The sequence below is a fragment of the Patella vulgata genome, chromosome 7, assembly GCF_932274485.2.
Source record: "Patella vulgata chromosome 7, xgPatVulg1.2, whole genome shotgun sequence".
Classification (NCBI taxonomy): Eukaryota; Metazoa; Mollusca; class Gastropoda; family Patellidae; genus Patella; species Patella vulgata.
The window spans coordinates 19,519,592-19,539,298 of NC_065885.2; the positions used below are offsets into that span (position 1 = coordinate 19,519,592).

General features: G+C 36.1%; 1 protein-coding gene across 3 annotated transcripts in view; it reads left to right on the forward strand.

The window, feature by feature from the left end:
• LOC126826918 (solute carrier family 26 member 6) overlaps positions 1-19,584 on the forward strand; it is a 58,373-nt gene extending 38,789 nt beyond the window's left edge. For all 3 annotated transcript variants that reach the window (XM_050556063.2, XM_050556062.2, XM_050556064.2), the window contains 16 exons: positions 1,523-1,749; positions 3,302-3,466; positions 7,060-7,221; positions 8,214-8,296; positions 9,045-9,192; positions 10,353-10,466; positions 10,671-10,748; positions 11,594-11,689; positions 12,712-12,818; positions 13,446-13,515; positions 13,761-13,931; positions 14,567-14,734; positions 16,023-16,077; positions 16,407-16,570; positions 17,293-17,406; positions 18,486-19,584. In XM_050556063.2, the coding sequence (XP_050412020.2) occupies positions 1,523-1,749; positions 3,302-3,466; positions 7,060-7,221; positions 8,214-8,296; positions 9,045-9,192; positions 10,353-10,466; positions 10,671-10,748; positions 11,594-11,689; positions 12,712-12,818; positions 13,446-13,515; positions 13,761-13,931; positions 14,567-14,734; positions 16,023-16,077; positions 16,407-16,570; positions 17,293-17,406; positions 18,486-18,488 (1,925 nt within the window). In that variant the 3' untranslated portion in view covers positions 18,489-19,584. The remainder of the gene's footprint in view (positions 1-1,522; positions 1,750-3,301; positions 3,467-7,059; positions 7,222-8,213; positions 8,297-9,044; positions 9,193-10,352; positions 10,467-10,670; positions 10,749-11,593; positions 11,690-12,711; positions 12,819-13,445; positions 13,516-13,760; positions 13,932-14,566; positions 14,735-16,022; positions 16,078-16,406; positions 16,571-17,292; positions 17,407-18,485) is intronic.
• The last annotated feature ends 123 nt before the right edge of the window (positions 19,585-19,707 follow it).

The following is a 19,707-nucleotide window of genomic DNA, read 5'->3' on the forward strand; positions in this document are numbered from 1 at the left end:
TAATAACGTATGGGTTGAAATATAGCGTATTTTATGTTCCACGTATCAGGACAATAAGCCAATAATCAGACTATAAGTAATAAACAAGCTGACCTCTACTTAAAGTTAAAATACAGATGTGACGTCACCCTTTGATGTTGGCGTACCATTATTTCAAATAATCGTACGGGCAACATGCCAATCGTACCTTGTCAAATATTAGACTCGAGTGACGTATTTCACTGTAAACGCACGTGCGGAGTGTCTGTATTTTAAGATGTTTAATGGTCTCGAGCTGAGACATTGCGTAATATATTGTAAAAACACTCGGACCTGACGGTCCTCTTGTTGTTACAATATATTACTTAATGTCTCGCTCTCGACCATTAAACAATACATAATAATAAAATAATAAATAGTTTATTCCAATAAGTATATATGGCGGACCCAAAGTTACAAAATAAAATAAAATATCGTATGATTATGTACAGCAGTGATTTAAAGGACAAAAAAAAAACGAATAGAGTAGACATATAAATATACATAAGGAGAATTCTAAATAAAAGATATTCGATATTTGGACTTACTGAAAGATTTTTCAGAGATTCACATTTCTATTCGGCAAATAGCAAAGATTAATACCGTTGAAAACAATGATTAGCTCTATACTGCCATGGAAAGACATCGAGAATCATATTTTGATGGAAATCGATGCTAGACAAATCTCCAATTATTTTCAAATTAAGCTATTTCTTAGAATGGAAATTGATATCTTTACGGAATAATAGAATGGAACAAACACAATATGCTTAGATAATTTGACTCAAAGTTATAGTATTCATAGAATTACAGACCGATTTAACCCATTTCTTCATAATATGACGTCATCAATCAATCAAAACCCATGCACAAAGGATTGTTATCGATTTAAAATTAATTTTACTTCTAAAGACTTTTCTGTGCTAATATAGAGAGTTAAAGGGAATGACAGCGGTCCGTACCACCGGCCCGTTCTTCAAGCGAAACCTTTAAAATTGTACCCGGTTTCAGCTGGGGTCATTTCGGGATGCGCCTGCGTTCTTTGTTTACTCAAAAATCTTTTACCACCCAAAATGGTGTTGGGAATTGAATGTGTCTTAACGCCCGCTTCCACCAAGGATGATATCGCAGGCAACTTTGTAATGGTACCAATATTCACGTATTTATATGACAGCTCATTCCACTCCCCTCCCCCAATAAAATAAGGTGGTAATTATGGTCCTATACACGCTTTCGTATAAAATAATTTCAACATACATTGACCAGATGAAGGCCAAGCATCATTCCACAACTATATTCAGGAATGTTATGTCAATAAAAGAATAGATTTTAAGAATGTGCTATTGCTTTCCGCCTGCTGGCGTGAACTGCTCTCCGAAACTCCTGCGCAAATGTACGAGATGGAAACATAGCCTCTTTCGAGACCTAAATATTAATTAGGCTATGAAAGCCCACTGTACATTAATACATTAAACTAATGAGAATATTTTTTTATATATTAAAGGTACCTTTGCTGTGATAAGTTTGATGGTGGGTGCTGTAGTAGATAAAGGTCACGTAGCCTACCAGAAGTTAGAACTACTTCACGTAGAAGCAATGGCGGCCAATTTGACGTCTGATCACCCAATGCTAAATACGACTTTTCTGGATGGTAAAAATCATCTAGAGAAACTTGAAGAGATTAAAGTATCCTATGCCATGTCTGTTACATTCGCTGTAGGGGCATTACAAGTAAGATAACTCCCAATTTCCTTCCAAATTACAGGCGAAGTTTAATTACTTTCAATTCTGAAATACCTATTTTTTTAGTTAAAGATAAACCTTTCAAAATATCTCTGTGAAACTTCTTTTTTGATTGGTACACACATAAACCTATTATAGTGGCTGTGTCTTTCACTCATTAGAATTGCTAATTATAAATATCTGGGATTAGATAATTTTGTCTTTTTATTGAAGCAAATTTGGCTTTCTCTTTGGCATACAAGGGCACGAGATGATGATGACAGAGTCATCTGATAAATTTTGTGCTTTACTTTATTTAGAATTATTAAATCTCTTGGTCACAATGTTGTTTGATTTTGATATTAGCACTGTCGGTGATATCCCTGTATATGTTAACCCGTCTTGTAGCTACCCTTTGTCAAAAATGAATTTATCAATTAAAGTCTCTATGCGTCATTTTAAGCAATAGCAATCACTTGCAATCTACCATCATATTGGGAAATATGAATCCCTAATGGGAATATCAGTTTAAAAGTTGTTCAATTCCGTTCAGTATTTACAAGGATATGTCGAATTAATATTTCATGGATCTATACTGCTCGCTATACAATAAACCCGTCGTCATTATATTGTCCACGAAAACTTAATGATAGGCAGGGACATTATCTAGCGTTGGTATTTCAATTTTTTTTCTTTGTAATTAAATGTACATATTAACGTGGATTAAGCCGTGGGAAAATTGATATTAGCCAATGGAGCACCGGGACTTTAAGACATATATTGGCCTGTGAGAAAACGTAAAAATACTTAGTAAAACATATTAAAACTGAAATAGGGACAGGTTATTCTGAACAGATTGTCCTAAAATACCACTGTACCATTACAGGACAGCTGTCTAGTCGTTCGGATGGGACAAATACCCGAGGTCCCGTGTACACATTGGCGTGCACGTAAAAGATCCCTTGACAGTTGGATTTCGATATAAGAGTAGGCCGTAGCACCGCTGCCCGGGCAAAATTTCCCTTATAGCACACAGTATGGCGTATGCCCGTCTACGGTGGCTAGGTGGTTAAGACGCTGGCTCGCTAGCCTGGAGGTCGGGTGTTCGATCCCTGCATTGGCCGAGAAAGTTCATCTGGATTTTCCGACGTGGTTTCCCCTTGTCAGTGGTGCAGAACGGAGGGCCTGACAAGGACAGCTGTCTAGTCATTCGGATGAGACGAAAAACCGACGTCCCGTGTATATATTAGAATGCACGTAAAAGATCCCTTGGCAGTTGGAATTCGATATAAGAGTAGGCGATAGTGCCGCTGCCCGGGCAAAATTTCCCTCATAGCACACTGTATGGCGTATGCCCGTCTTCATTAGCCCAGTATAGGAGCAGAACAGTAGGCCGTTAAACCCCATTTCATTTCAATTTCACTTTCGTCTTCATTAGCCCAGGTTAGGAGCAGAACAATAGGACGTTAAACCCCATTTCATTTAATTTCATTTCCATTACAGGAAGGTTTATTACATCCCAATCAGATTCATGTAGTATATTTTGGTGTCTTTATTTCAGATGATACTAGGATTTCTGAGGCTGGGTTTTGTTACGACATTTTTATCCGATCCCTTAATTAGTGGTTTTACAACTGGAGCTGCCGTCCATGTTTTCTCTAGTCAAATCAAGTCAGCTTTTGGTATTGTTGTTGGTAGATATAGTGGTCCTTTAAAACTTGTTTATGTAAGTATTCATTTGTTTATTTGTTTGTGGATAAATAGTATCGGTCCTCTATTCTTACAAATCATATAAATTTAAGAATCCCCGCGCAACAACAGTACAATAGACTTAGGTTAGAGTAGAGATTTTTTAATATTCATAACGTTTCGGGAATCAGTACCCTTTTTCAAATAATGGATACGAGAAGAGGGACGGCAACACTTCCTTGAAAGAGTAACCAAAGCTGGACAGGCTGGTAGATCTGTGTAACTACTGGATTAGAAAAATCATGTTAGAGTTTCTGAACCTTTTGTTTTATTTTGGGCTTTAGGTGGAACCCTATCATCATTCATAGTCGCGTAACAATTGTCGTGTGAATCATTGCCTATGCCGGTAACTGTTGCAGCTCAGTGCGTAAGACTTTGGCTCGCTAACCACGAAGCAGGTCTCGGGTTCGCTCACGTTTGCGTGTTAATGGCGCAGGAAGGGGATCGACAAGGTACAACGTCTAATCGTTTGGATGGGACGGAAAACCCAAGATCTCTTATACACGTTGTCGTACACGTAGAAGAACCCTTGCCTGTTTGAATTCAAAATAAATGCAAGCCATAGTGTCGCTCTCATATCACACTAGTCCATTAAACCTAGTTGATTTAGAAAACAATTGAAATTAAGCCGATTGTCTCTGTCACCGTAATCTTACAAATAGTCTTCGTGTCAGATGTTATTTTGATAATAATCAGTTTGACATAAAGAGAAGGCATATCGAAATTCAGAGTCGAGCGATTTTTTCCAAGAACAATGACAGTTCTCGCCTCAAGAATATCGATGTATCATCAAAAATAAAATTACAGAACTTGGTCTCGCTTGCGCATCGGCGATAAACAAAATTGATATTACAAGTGAGCTGTCAGAAACTTGCTCCCCCCGGTGTTAAGTCAATTAAATGCATTGTCAACTGTAACCATAAAGCGTTAATTTATCTCCCAGCGGTTAGGGTTTATTAGATAAATTTGTATCGGGTTGAAAATGGTGGTTATGGGCTTAAAGTGGAATTGTCAATTTCAACTAGAAAAACAAAAATGTTATAAATTTTATACAATATCATATTCAAAATAACGTTGAAGCGAATATCGTTAACTAAAAACCAATGCGTCCAAATGGTTAGCGCGTGCGCGATATATCATGAGGTATGCCCTTGTATCAACTGGTGTGGTTTCGTTTCACCGGTTGTACGTGACAAGGAGTAGGCTCACCTGTCCAACCTCGTGGGTTTTCTCCTTGCCCTCCGGTTTCCTCCAACTGCTAAAGACCACTACGCGCAAGCGAATTATTGAAGTAAAATTAAACCATATAATTCGCTTGTTCATATGGGGTCTTTAGCAATGAGATGCAAACTTAGAAAACCAACAAGGTTAGACAGGCAACACTATTCCTTGTCATGCACAGTCCGGAGATCGAGACAACGGCACGTCATGTAAATGGCTTGGTTTACGATCATTAGTTCATGGGTTAGATCATTCGGTCACCCAGCCATCTGCAAAGTGCTAATTATTTGAACTCTCTCTGGTTGATGTGAAGAAGATACACCTATATATATACTATATTAATATTATATCTTTAAGATAAAGTAATTAGATTTGTTAGGTCGTATTCTTGCTCTAGGTGATTTGAAATTAATATATTTATTTTTATTCTACCTTAAACCTTTGCCTAATGGCGGTTATTTGTTATGAATACATGATGTTTTTTCCATCAATTTTAAGAAAAGATTTACAATTTTTCAACAAAAGAACGATTGATATGATGAGACCGTGAAGCACCTCGAATTTGGTGGAGGGGAGATATTTTCCAATAGAATATGAGCTAATCAGACACTTTCATATTCTTCTTAAAAACGTAACTAGACAGAGCTATTACTTTCCAGTGTTATCAGACGTTTTACAATGGGAAGTCTTTACTTTCCCTTGAAATTTACAAGTGTTATCGGATGTTTATGATGGGATATATTTTACACACCATTTTCTCAAGTCACAACTTTTAGTAAATAACTGACAACAAATTGCCAAAAAAAATATCTCCAGTTTCATTCTTGGCTAGAATGTTTACAATCATTGATGAATATATAAAATATTTCGAATAGTAATTGGTAAATGAACAAATGTTAAAGGAACTGTCAACTGTTGCCGAAGATATGTAAATCTTCGAGTTAAATTGACGCCCTTTTTATTCGATATGTAGTTTATCGATCTATTGATAATATGAATGTGAATTTCACCGAGACAGCAGCTACACCCATTCCATTAGTCTATATGAAAAATCTTGTATTTGTTTAGATTTTGTTTATAAGGATGAGAGTTACGTTTAATTAACATGGACTGCATTTAACTGCGGAACCGGAACACAAATTGTGAATTAAATTTATACGAAGCTCTAATTCAATATTATTAGATGAAAATTAGGAGAAAATTTTAAAATATAACGTATATCCATTTATCAGACATTATGTAAATATACACTTAACATGAAAGAATTAATATAGATTCCTATATACTTGTATAAGTCTGCCGAGGCTCCTAACATTTAGTTATAGATTGTATTATTTGAGACAACGTGTGGAAATTACCACCTCATAAACAAGTAAACGGAGAATAGAACATTATTTTATTATTATTTCTAAACTAAAACGTAAGGATTCGGTTTCTGATAAAGTCAGCTTCCATTGAGTGACGTGTGCAGGAGTACAAAAAAACTTTATTCAATAAAGACAGCATGAAGACAATAACAAGTAGACTTTCTAAATGGAAATACACCAAATAATCAATACTCCGATTGTAGGCCGACTCTCTAAATGGAAATACACCAAATAATCAATACTCCGATAGTAGACCAACTTTATAAACGGAAATACACCAAATAATCAATACTCCGATAGTAGGCCGACTTTCTAAATGAAAATACACCAAATAATCAATACTCCGATAGTAATTATAAGAGGACTTTCTAAACGGACTGGCACTAAATAATCAACAATCTAATCGGGGTGGATTTTTAAAATCAAAATACACTAAATTATCAATACTCCGATAGTCAGGGACTTTCTAATAAAGAAAAAATACATTAAATAATCAATGCTCCGGTAGTTAGCGGACTTTCTAAATGGAAATACACCAAATAATCAATACTTCAGGTAGTAAGAATGGAAATACACCAAATAATCTACACTCCAATAGCGGACGTTCTAAATAGAAAGACACCAAATAATCAATACTCCAGGTAGTAAGTGGTCATTCTAAATGGAAATACATGTACCAAATAATCAACTCCCATAGTGGACTTTCTAAATGGAAATACATTAAATAATCAATGCTCCGGTAGTAAGGGGACTTTCTAAATGGAAATACACCAAATAATCAATGCTCCAGGTAGTACGTGGTTATTCTAAATGGAAATACACCAAATAATCAACACCCCAATAGTGGACTTTCTAAATGGAAATATGGGCTTCCTAAATAGAAGTAGAAAAATAAACAATACTCTACCATTACCAGGTGTTCTGGGATGAGTCAGTGAGTTATGAAACATTTAATTCATATTTTGTTGAATTTTATTTCTAGGCATATCGTGATTTCTTCAACAATCTACATAACGCCAATTTTGTAACCATGACAGCAACAATAGTAGCAATCTGTGCCTTGATAACCATAAAGGAAGGAATTAACAATAATAAATCTATTAAAAGTAAACTCAGGATACCCATCCCTATAGAATTATTAGTGGTAAGTATAATTAACGGATGTAAACAGTTGTTTTGTTGGGGTTATTGTCTTTGGAACAAAATAAGAAGGACACATAGCTATGAATTCCTTATTTTACTATTTCTTAAGTTGGGGAAAAGCTGACGGAAATTTAAAACGTGGAAGGGATCAATATACAAATTATTATAAACATTAGCAGAATAATTCCTTATAAATCTCTCAAAGGAGATAACACCATGGTATGTTTTTGCACAGTGTCTTTCTCTTCGCCTGGTGAATCCAAATTCCCTGGGTACAGTCAGCTTCCCACTTAACACTGTCCCAAGTAACACACACCAAATAGATACTGTAGATCAATTAACTGACAAACAGTAAAGACATGCAGCAAAGGAAATTTAGATCAACCCATTGACACGTGATATTAGGTGTTCATGAAGATTAAGCATAATATCCTGCTTGTCCGCAAAACACCTAGGCCTCTGTACAGTACTTTGGATAGAAAGTGTATACAATATGTCTGGCAAGAGACCTGGTTTACAGGATAGGACGTCCAAAGGGGATTTTCGTCCAATAGTGGAGTGAAATGCCGCATTGCACACATCGAGTTGTTATTTAAGCAAAACTGACTGGCTAACCCGTAGGTCGTGTGTTCGATCCCTGTGTTGATCGAGAAAGTTCATCTGGATTTTCCAGCGTGGTTACCCAAGTCGGTGTTGCAAAACACAGGGCCTGGCAAGGGACAACGTATAGTCGTTCGGATGGTACAAAAAATCAGGTCCCGTGTACACATTGACGTACACGTAAAAGAAACCTTTGCAGTTGGAATTCTATGTAAGAGTAAGTCGTAGTGTTGCTATCCGGTAAAATTTCCCCTGGCGTCTGTATGGCGTCTAACGGTCTTCATTATCCCAGTCGGAGCAGATCAGTAAGACTTTTAAACACCATTTCATTTTACACAAATCTTAACAATTCTTTTAAATATGTCTGATGGTTGAATTTGATGTTTTCTACAGATTGTGGGAGGAACTGTAATATCATTTTACCTCCATTTAAATAAAGAATTTAATGTGGAGATCGTGGGAGAAGTGCCTAGAGGGTAAGAATATTATTTTATATATGGAAAAAAACAAGTTGATCTGGTTAAGCATTTCCCGTAGTAAATGTGTTAGTTATGCAAGATGAATGGGGGGGGGGGGGGGGGAGGGGGCATACATTGGAGCAAAGGGTAATCATCAGAGTGCCGCATGCATTAGTGGTTTGGTGTAGTCCCCAGAGTCTTCGTCGCGGCCTCATTAAACAGAAATTAAAATCTGGGAATCCCATTGCTGGCTGCAGGTGCTGGTCTGAACAGTGATGACCAGTCTCACTGGGCCCTGCCCGCCCCCCCCCCCTCCCTCCCTCCCTCCCCCTTCCCTGGATCCGCGCTTGCCAATATTATGAACGTTGAATCTTTAAAGGAATATCTGTCCAAAAGTTGTTCAATTCCGTTCAGCATTTACAAAGATATGATGAATGGAACATTTCCCATAATTCAACATTTTCTACAAGCGTCACCTAGAAGTCTTGGGTAAAATCCAATCTGATATTATGTGACAGTTTTTTTTATAAATTAATTTGCGTAGATTTTAGCGTGGATTAAATATTGCCTGAAAAATGTACATATACGATCAGTGGCTTTGATTGTCGTTTATATATATACAAAGGTCATCGGGCTATTATATCTGTCAGAGTGTAACTTACAATTAGATACACCTACATTCTTTTTTAGTCTTTGCGTGAAATCTGAACAAGGATTATTGTTTTTATCTCTTGTTTTAAGATATTGTATCTTTTAATTGTTTCAGTTTACCACCTTTGAATGTAGAACAGTTACGGTTTGTTCCCGACCTCATTGGGGAATCATTCGCCATTTGTTTTACAGCCTTCGCCATTTCATTCGCCATGGCTAAAATATTAGCTGATAAACATAATTATGAAGTGGACGCTAATCAGGTGGGTTGAACTGTTGTTAAATTGATGAAATACATCAAAGGAATCATTGGTTGATAAACTTTTCTTTACGATAGGCTAATAGCCTGTTATTGACATCCTTAAGCTATTCCGCAGATTCTTGGGTGCCCATACTGTGATTCGAGCCCGGTACATTTTAGCCAAGAGACTGGTTTCTTGTCCACTCGACTGTGATGATCGCCTTGGAATACATCTGTACACCATCATGTATATTTGAAGGGAAAGGCACAAAAGGTTCTAGTTTGCAAATCCCAAGTTTTTAGTCATGGGCTAACCTTAATAATAATAATATATTTATTTCGTACTAAATTGAGTACACAATACACAAATACTTACAAAACTATGAGAAAAGTAATAAATATACAAAAAATATACATTCTCATAGTTAAATGTCTAATATGTGGACAAGTGATGAATAATTTCATTTAAATTGTTTTTATCCGTTTTACAAAACGTTTGATCCCTTAATAAAATCATATCATTTATTGCACTTACAGTTTGCATAGTAACATCATCAACATTATCGATTGATGTTAGTTTCTGTAGTATAGTTTGGACACACAATTTACCTATGTCGTACTTATTGATATTATATCTATATGAAATTAAATTCAAGTTATTACATGCAGACGACAAACTACCATTTAAAGCTAACTGACCACATATAAAAGTAGCCTGATTCTTGCTACAATGTACTGTGTGAATAAATTTAACAAAACGTTTCAGCTATCTGAAATGAAATAAAATGGGGTTTAGCGTCCTACTGTTCTGCTCCTACTGGGCTAATGAAGACGGGCATACGCCATACAGTGTGCTATGGGGGAAATTTTGCCCGGACAGCGGCGGTACGCCCTACCTTTATTTCGAATTTCAACTGTCAAGGGGTCTTTTACGTGCACGCCAATGTGTACACCGAACCTCGGCTTTTCGTCTCATCCGAACGACTATACGTTGTCCCATTCAGCTATCTATGTACCATGACCAACCATTCAAAGCTAAAGTAACTTTTTCAACATTTCACTTCCGTTTGTGGTCGCGCTGCGTACGTTGCACATCCCAATCGAGGACTACTGCAGGATTATTATTAGATTTTTTCATGTGATATAATCCTTTATATGAGCCAATTGTTTTATTTGTTACAGGAATTACTAGCATATGGTATCTCTAATATGATTGGTTCTATGTTTTCGTCATTTTGTTGTGCCAGTTCGTTATCGCGTTCAATGGTGCAAGACAACGTTGGCGGTAAAACTCAGGTAATTTGATAATATTCTAAAAATGAATTTCTTATTTCAAAATACAAGACTATTTGTATTAAGCTGGAGAAAATGACAAAGCATCTTTCCAGAATCTCATGTTAAAGTCCCCGTTTCATAAACCACGCCCCAACCCCCTCCTTTGCTGGATTCTTTAAGACTGTATTAGATGTTTGTATTAATGAAATGTTTTTTGATTGTTAGGTGACGAGTCTTGTATCTAGTCTGTTGGTGATAATAGTTCTAGTCTCGCTTGGTCCAGTATTTGAAACACTGCCAAATGTAAGTAGATGTGTTTAGATTATTGTACTCTATTTGGCATTCTTGTCCATTTTCCACTTTTTACACTACCCATTTCATATTTTTATAAGTCTCCTTTTTAATGTAACTCTAAAACCACCGAATATCATATGGACATATTTAGTTTTACAGAGAACTGATAACTTTCCACAGATAAAAATGTCAATTTAGTTAATATAAAACTCAGCTATTTGTCGCACATTAAAGCACTGGCCTACTTAAAGTAATGTCGATTGCATGGGAACTTCAATGGGATAAATCGTCTATCAGATGTGGTTTGGTATAATCTTATTAAAATACAGATCTATATTTCGTTTCGTTTTTTTTATCTTTCGATGGCCTACACTACATGAAGATCTGACAAATTATAGCGATAGGTCACGTCAGGGGTCAAAAGACCGACTTTTGACCTTATGACGTCAGACATATGATTAACCAGTCAGCATTGATGTTACTAATGGATTACCGACAGTTCCGTGCAAAACACGCCTAAAGCTCGTCGTAACAGACCGTTTCATTGGCTTACCCCCGACACCATTCAGAACACGAGTTAAATAACAACTCTTTCAGATCCTAGTGTAGTAAAGACAAGTTAAACGAAATTTTAAACTATAAAAACGAAACGAAATAGGATCTGTGTTTTAACCAGATTGGGTTTGGTAGATTGTCTCAGGATTTCCAAGTGGCATTATATGACATTTTTACCGAACTTAAGTGATAGTACCTCTTCATACCATTGTCTATAAACTCTTAAAGTATAAAAAAATCAGTTTATAACTTTAATATTTCTCGTGTAATTCAGTTTTATCGACTTTTTATAATTTCAGTGTATATTGGCAGCTATCATTATCGTGTCGTTAAAAGGTCTGTTTCTACAATTTAAAGAGCTCAGAAGATTGTGGAAAACATCAAAAGTAGATTTTGTAAGTCTTTAAAAGTTTTATTCTATTTTATTTGGAAATTTTTTCATCCATCTGTAATGTTATTTATTTTCCACAGGATTTTTTTTTTGAAACTCTTTAACTTCTAGTGGCGAGAGCCCGCAGTTAGTATAAAAATAGTAACAACAGAGGGGCCTAAATAGAATAGGGGTATGTTACTTCCAAAAGACCTAAGTACACTATCAACAAGATGTTAAACTCTATCTAATTTATTAATAGAATGATGATTGATGATACTTCTTTGACTAAAACAAAGACGTGTCTGTTTAATTAGACTTGACGTGTTCTGCATACAACACCAGATGTAAATGGTTATGCTCAACTAAATTTGGTTTATCTTAATTTTGCGAAACGAAAATTAATTGTATATAATTTTTCACATACATAATCACACATCAGTTCAACCCCAATTCGACAATTTATTTTGATCTGACCAGCATCTTTAAATTGTATTTGTGTTTATTAACCAACTTAGTACAGAAAAATAAGACTTTACAGATACCTTTTCCGTGTACAAACTGTGTGATTTGATGATATATTTAGACTAAAAACATATTCAAACTAATTAATCTATCAAAATTTTGTTTCAAATCCTTCTCAAAACATTGGTTTTGCGAAGGAATACAGCTGCTATAAAAAAAAATCTATTAAAAGAACTCATGTTTGTGTCACATGACTTGGCCGACGCGCTACCTAACAATGGGTGCGAAGCCCGAGGAGAATTCATTGCATATATGCAAGACAATGTTTTCTTTGCGTGCAACCTTTGACGTCACGCGAGCAGACATCCCTTATCGTCGTTTTCCCGGTTAGGGTAACCCATACATTTTTGTCTTATATGCGCCCTATGTGTGTTTTTCAGAGAATCCAGTATTTTTGTACTAAGATTGGATGTTTCTACTTTCCAGATATACCAAAATTACCATACTTTTATTGGAAATAACCACCCGATAAATACTTTTCTGGAAAAAGTATCTTTAAATCTATTTTATTTGGTATTTCAGTGTGTATGGATCGTTGTATTTTTAAGTACTGTTTTATTGGATGTTGATTTAGGTTTATTAGTTGGACTAATATTTAACCTAATACCAGTTTTATTACGGACACAAACGTAAGTATACAATTATCGATTTTCAATTTTGTCCACGGTTTTTAGTTAAATTAAAACCTATATTAAATGGCCTGTTCGAATTGTCTATAAAACAACGTTGGTTAAATCTTTGTTAACATATTTTATTTTATCAACTGGAAGCCATCTCGGTCTGTAAGGAACTGACTTGCTAAACAAAAAGTCTTGGGTTTGCTCCCGGTGATGGCCAACAACGTTCCGGCGTTGTTACTCCTTGTCAGTGATGAAGGACGGGGTGCCTGGCAAGAAACAAGGTCTAATCGTCCGGAAGGGAAGTAAAACCGAGGTTCCGTGAACACATTGGCGTGCACTTAAAAAAGAACCTTTGCCATTTAGAAATCTAAATAAAAGTAGGCTGTAGCGCCGATGTCCGTGTCTTCATTATCCCGCTCGGGGCATAAAAATTAGGACGTTAAATCACATTTTAGTTCACAATCAATTAAAAATAAACCCAAATGTGCACCACTGGATTATGTAAATACAACATACATTTTTGTTCGACTTGGGTAGGCTTGCTTATGGCGTTACCCAGTTGAACTCCTGTCTCTTATCTTCTTCTTTTGGAATGTAGTTTCAACCTCATATGTTTTTTTAAATGGTATCTTACAGGCCGTACACTAGTTTACTGGGTAATGTTGAAGGTACGGATGTTTATGCTGATATCAGTTTACATAAACAGGTAAGTGGTTATTGACATGTTTTCGATTTTTGATTACCAGATAGTACAAAACTAATAAGTCATCAACTGTTATGACAGTGTTCACCAAACGACATAATATCAGGGTCAATCATATTTAATTTCGGTAAAAGGGTTTTCAGTGAGGCGCAAGGCTCGAGATGCTTTCGTTGTAGTCAGCTCTGTAAATGTATGCAGTTTACAAAAATTAACCAAATAGAATAATTGGTTTATGATTTTATTTTTAGGCCAAAGAGATTCCTGGTATTAAAATATTCCGATTTGAATCCGCACTATATTATGGAAATATCCAACATTTCCGTAAACGATTAATCAAAGATACGGGCTTGGATCCTAAAGCTTTAAAGCAATTAAAACAAGCTAAGGCCGAAGCTGATATGGCGAAACAACACAAAGAGGTAGGATAATAAATTGTTAACTCTGGAACACCTTGTACCTCTTGTCATTTATTTGAAAACCCCACAGTTGTATGTTGTTTGAATAAAGTATGTTCATCGTAAATCAGGTTGGTTATTTCCATGGAAATGAATTCACGAACATTTGGGGGTTTTATTGTTTGGGTCATACTTTTGTAAGTCTTATATGATCCAAATATTAGATTTTTCTTGGATTTGAGCATCTAAAGCTACCATTTACCACGTATACTAGCATGAACACAAACACAACATAATTAATGTCATTTGAGTTATGAGCCAATTTTATCTTGGACATCCCAAGTTGAGTAAAATGAATTAATGGGTAGAGAATATATTATCTTTTGATAGTATTAGTCTAGCCGTGAGATTATCTATCGCTTCAAGTTCGCAAGGTATCAAATTCGGATCTAATAAGATTCATCTCACCGTCCATGAGTAATATGGCGTGCCAGTGTAGACATATTTCCGCTACGTAACTATTGTTTTTGAAAACAAGATTGATACGGCGCTCCAGAAAATGATGAATATTAACATGAAGGAGAAACGTTACCTTGCATTTAATTTGAAATCCTACAGGGACACTAATAATATTTTATTCTTGAATTTGTCGATTTTAGATTTGTATGGCGACTAAAACAGCGTGGAATGATGAACCATGTAACCATAGTGATACAGATCACCAACCAGATACAGAGGATGAGCGTGAGGTTGATCCATACGCCATTATTCTAGACGGTTCCACCATACAGTATATAGATTCGGTTACCGTTAGAGTTCTCAAAGAAGTAAGGAATGAATTATATGATTAGATCTTTTCCCTCAATTTCTCAGACCCCAACAGTGATGCCCCTGTGGCCTAATAGTCCCCTATAGCAATTGTACTGTAAACTAATAATAGAACGTCCTAATATCTACTAGCGTCAGATTTAAAGTGCCGGTATATTATTTAGTATTATATCGAAACTGGTAGTTCTAATGCACAGTGACCAGCGATTAAAATTCATTTGTTACTCTGTATTCATATAATAGGACCTGTTGAAACAGGTGGTCTGTGTAGTGAGGTTTCGCTGTAGTGCCTGTAGAATTGATTAAAATGAGTTTCCGAGAGAAGAGATTAAGGGACTATATATTATGTAGGCCTGTTTTAAATTCTGTCGGAATAACTTAGGCAGTGGCTATTTGCCACATGTGGTAAGCAAGAATTTCAAAATAGCCTTACGACTACAGACCGCAATTGTTACCCGATTTTAATGAAACTTGCAGATTATGATAACATTGATAATATCTCTGAGTAGCCAAACTTTCAGCCACTTCTGGTTCACGATTTCCGAGATATGGGGGTTACCACACATTTCATGTGGCACGGCTACAGTCCGCAATAATCAACTAATTTAAATGAAACCCACAGTTCATGATAACATTAATAATATCTCAAAGTAGCCAAAGTTTCGGCCACTTCCAGTTAGCGGTTTCCAGGATATCAGGTTACCACACATTTCATGTGGCACGGCTACAGACCGCAATTACCAATCGATTTCAATGAAACTTGCAGATTATAATTACATTAATAATCGGAAGTGGTCGAAAGTTTTGCTACTCTGAGATATTATTAATGTTATCATATTCTGTAAGTTTCATAGATATCGGTTGATAATTGCGGTCTGTAGTCGTGACACATGAAATGTGTGGTAACCTGATATCTCGGAAACGGCTATGCGGAAGTGACCGAAAGTTTGCCGACTCTGAGATAATATTAATGTTATTATAATCTGCAAGTGTCATCGAAATCGGTTGGTAATTGCGGCCTGCAGTCGTGCCACATGAAATTTGTGGCAATTCGATGTCTTTGAAACTGTTGACCGGAAATGGTCGAAATTTTGGCTACTCTAAGATATTATTAATGTTATCGTGATCTGTAAGTTTCATTGAAATCGGTTCATAATTGCGGTACGGAGACTTGCCAGATGTGGCAAATAGTCTCCGAATTGTCTTACCACATGTGGCAAATAGCTCCAGCCAATAACTTACCCTCGTTAATATTGCATATCTTTGAATGCCTTTATTAAATTTCAGATTGTACAGGAATTTGCGGCTGTTGATGTTGAAGTATTTCTAGGAGAATGTAAAGGTACGTGCTATATGCTACTTCAATATCGCTTCGTGAAATCCATCGTTTGTTATAATTAATCTGATATTAGAGGCAAGAGTATATGGCTGTTATTGACGGTGACGTTGCTTCATGGATTTATATTTATTCAGTGGTGGACGTGGAAGCTCTGTGTCAGACTATCTGATCTGCATTAGCAACTGTTAGTTTGAAGGTACAGATTCACAAATCTTTTCATTTCATGAAACCTGTTGACGCAGTTTGGCATCTTCTGAAAATTCGATATATTTACAATAGACTTTATTTATAACAATCTTTATTCACTAAGTTTTTGTTGTTTTGTTTTTTAGCGGCAGTACGAGGAATGTTGGATAAATCTGGATTTTATAAACATGTACCTAGACGACAAGTTTGTGCTACAATACATCATGCTGTTAGAATAGCTCAACGATCTCACGTCCTAACGCCAGATCAAGAGTTCCATACACTTAGACAAAAAGCTGCCTCTATGGATGTAAGTTCAGTGAAATATCAGATATTTACATATACGACAATTGAAACGTCCCCAGTCTGTACAGGCTATATATGTCTAACACATTTAACTATCAGAATAAGGGTTAGATATAGAGTTTGAGACCATACACATTCAAAGGTTCTCTTTCTTAAAAAAACATTTTGGCCTAGAAATTATTGAAATCATTCAATCCTATAACTAAAGTTTCTATAATTTTGTTGTGATGGTTGAGGGGGTGGGGGAACCTAATAATAAATAAGATTCTGCTGTGCCTTCCAAAACAAGTCATTTCATATTTATATTATTAAAGAGAGAAGGAACATCATAATTTCGTTCCACCTCTGTACCCCATTAAATATGATAGTATCGTGTGAAGGGAATCACGGTGGCTCAGTGAGTTAGTCGCTGGTTTACTAACCGAAGGCTCAAGCACGTTCCCTGTGTCCACCGAACAGGTACCTGAACCTCAAGATGTGCAGGACGGAGGGCCTGACAAGGGAAAATGTCTAGTCGTTCGGATGGGACCAAACACAGAGGTCCCATATACACGTTGGTGGGTACGTAAAAGAATCCCTGGGTGTTGGAATCTGAAAAAATAGTAGATTGTAGTGGCGCTGTCCAGACAATATTCACCTCTAAGCAAACATGAGCTCGATTGGTGAAGGACAGTAGGACGTTAAAACTCATTTTATTTCATGAATTTATATTGTGTAAATTTTCAGACTATAGGAAGTGATTACGTGATGGCACCAGAATCAAGTTTTGTAAATTTAGAATTACTTACATCTAATAATTCTAGTGAAGATGATTCAGATGAAAGACGTAAAGATATATCGGTACGTTGATGTTATTTCAGCAAACTTTCATTAAAGCAAATATTGTTAACTCATAAAAGAAATCATGATCAGATATGTAGGCTACATGGATTAAATCCTACATTATTGTGGTAATCTACAACTAACTGTATGTACAGGGCCGTATGTAGGATTTTAAAATTTGGGATGCAGCATAGTGATGGGGCGCCATAGCCTCCACGTATGTGATATAAGAAAGTTTCGATCAGGGCAAACGAACCCATTGGCGTGTCGGCGACCTTAAAACCGATCGACTGATCAGTGCCTTAAGAGTATCACTGTGTGATCATAATCAAGTATATTATTTTATAATTGAAAGAATGTCAAATAATTTTTTTTTTTTTTTGGATGGGGTGGGGGCTCAATTTCTTGGGGCGCCTTATTTTTCTGGGGGTGCAATGTACCCCCTGCACCCCCACGAAATACGACCCTGTGTATGTATTAATGCTCGTATTTAATAGACTTTGAACGAGCATACAAACCGGCATTGGAAGATTCCTGTAACAATTTATTTTCCAAAATACCCATCCACGGATATGGTACTGGTTGCGTGGATATATATATAGATCAGTGGGATTCCCTCAGAACGGAGGCCTGGCTGGCGCCATTCGCCATACATGTCTCGCTCTCCAGCAAGGGCAGACAACTCTGCTTGGGACATTGGTTAACTCTATTTGTTAAGGCCAGCTCAATTTTCGTCAAGCTCGCTGAGATGTAAAATTCTCTGTCAACTACTTTTTCCGCAGTTCAATTGCAGTCATTTGTACGTTGACACCCCTCAATGTTCCCAAAGCCGCCTAACCATTTGATCAAGAAATAACAACCGCTCCCTCAGTCAAGCTAGAACACAATAAGCTGGCAAATAGTCGGGTTTCCAGTTAGTGGTACCCTGACAATTTTGCCCAGTGTTTTAAGCACCCGATAAATACTTTCGGAACAATGTATCTTTAATTCTGTTTGCGCAGAAAAGTATGACGTTAAACCCCATTCGTATCCGTACTAATACGACGGATTTAACGCTTTGCTTTAGCCTATATTGTAACACAATTTGTTTCTTTCAGTAAACACGGTGTATGATGTGTAAAGGAAGGTCGTGCAGATGTACGCGTGTAAATATACTATGTACATAAAACTTGTATATAGTTAATTATAAGGGTGATATAGAATATCAAGTGAAACTATAATAGACGAAATACGACACATTAGACAAACGTAAATTTGACGATTATGTGATGGATAAATTTGTTTTGCCGTGATAAAATATTGAACTGACATCGTGAACTATATTCAGCTAAGAAGGTAGTTACCATAAAATATCTGCGTCCGATATCTGAACGAATCAGCCATAGTGTTATTGTTTCTGAAAATTACAAATAGGTTCGTGTAATCAGAGTTCTACATTGTGATCTACGTGATAGGTTTAATTTCCCCATGATATTGGTCATTGCTATATGGTGTGTATATTTCCCAATTTAGTGGTTATGCCAGGGCTTGCTTACAGCTTTATTTCTAAAGTCGTCATCAGCTTGGGTATTGTCGATATTGTATGTCGATGGTATCCAATTATATGTGGTCGGTAACGTATGTGGTCATTTTGCTTAAATAGAGGCAAGATAAATATGTAGATAAATTGTATATAGTTATGAATTTATTGCTCAATGTATATATTTGTATTGTTTTGAAAATTGCTGTTATATTGATCTATGTTCATGTATGAAAGAGATTATTTTTCATAAAATAAGAAAGAACAATGCAGTGGACTACTGCTGGCCGTGCACCCGTTTGTGCATGTAGATAAACAAAATGTGCGGCGAATTTGTTAAAGCCTCGAGACTATTGATATTAGTTGAACGGATGTTGTCTTTCATGACCGGTTTTAGTATTTCTGTTATAGCACGGCAAGGTTTATATTTATCCGAGAGCTTGAAAGGAAATGAAAATAAAATGAAACGAAATATGTACGAAAAAATATGTTAGGACTGTATACAGTCTAAATATAACACGACCCTTATTAGTGTGAATTAAACTGACATATTTTATGGATAAATGTAAAGAGTATGTAATAATCTGTTTAAAGTAAATTGTACATATAAGTTATATTTAAAGAGAAAATGATATAAACTATGATATGTATATACAATATAGATAAATTATTCTCATAAAAAAGACATTGTCGGTTTTCACATTTTTTGATAAAAAAATCTTTAGCCACAGTGGGGATTCCGAATATCCAGTTAAGGAAGGATTGTTGAACATCCAATGAACACAAATTAGGTCATTTTG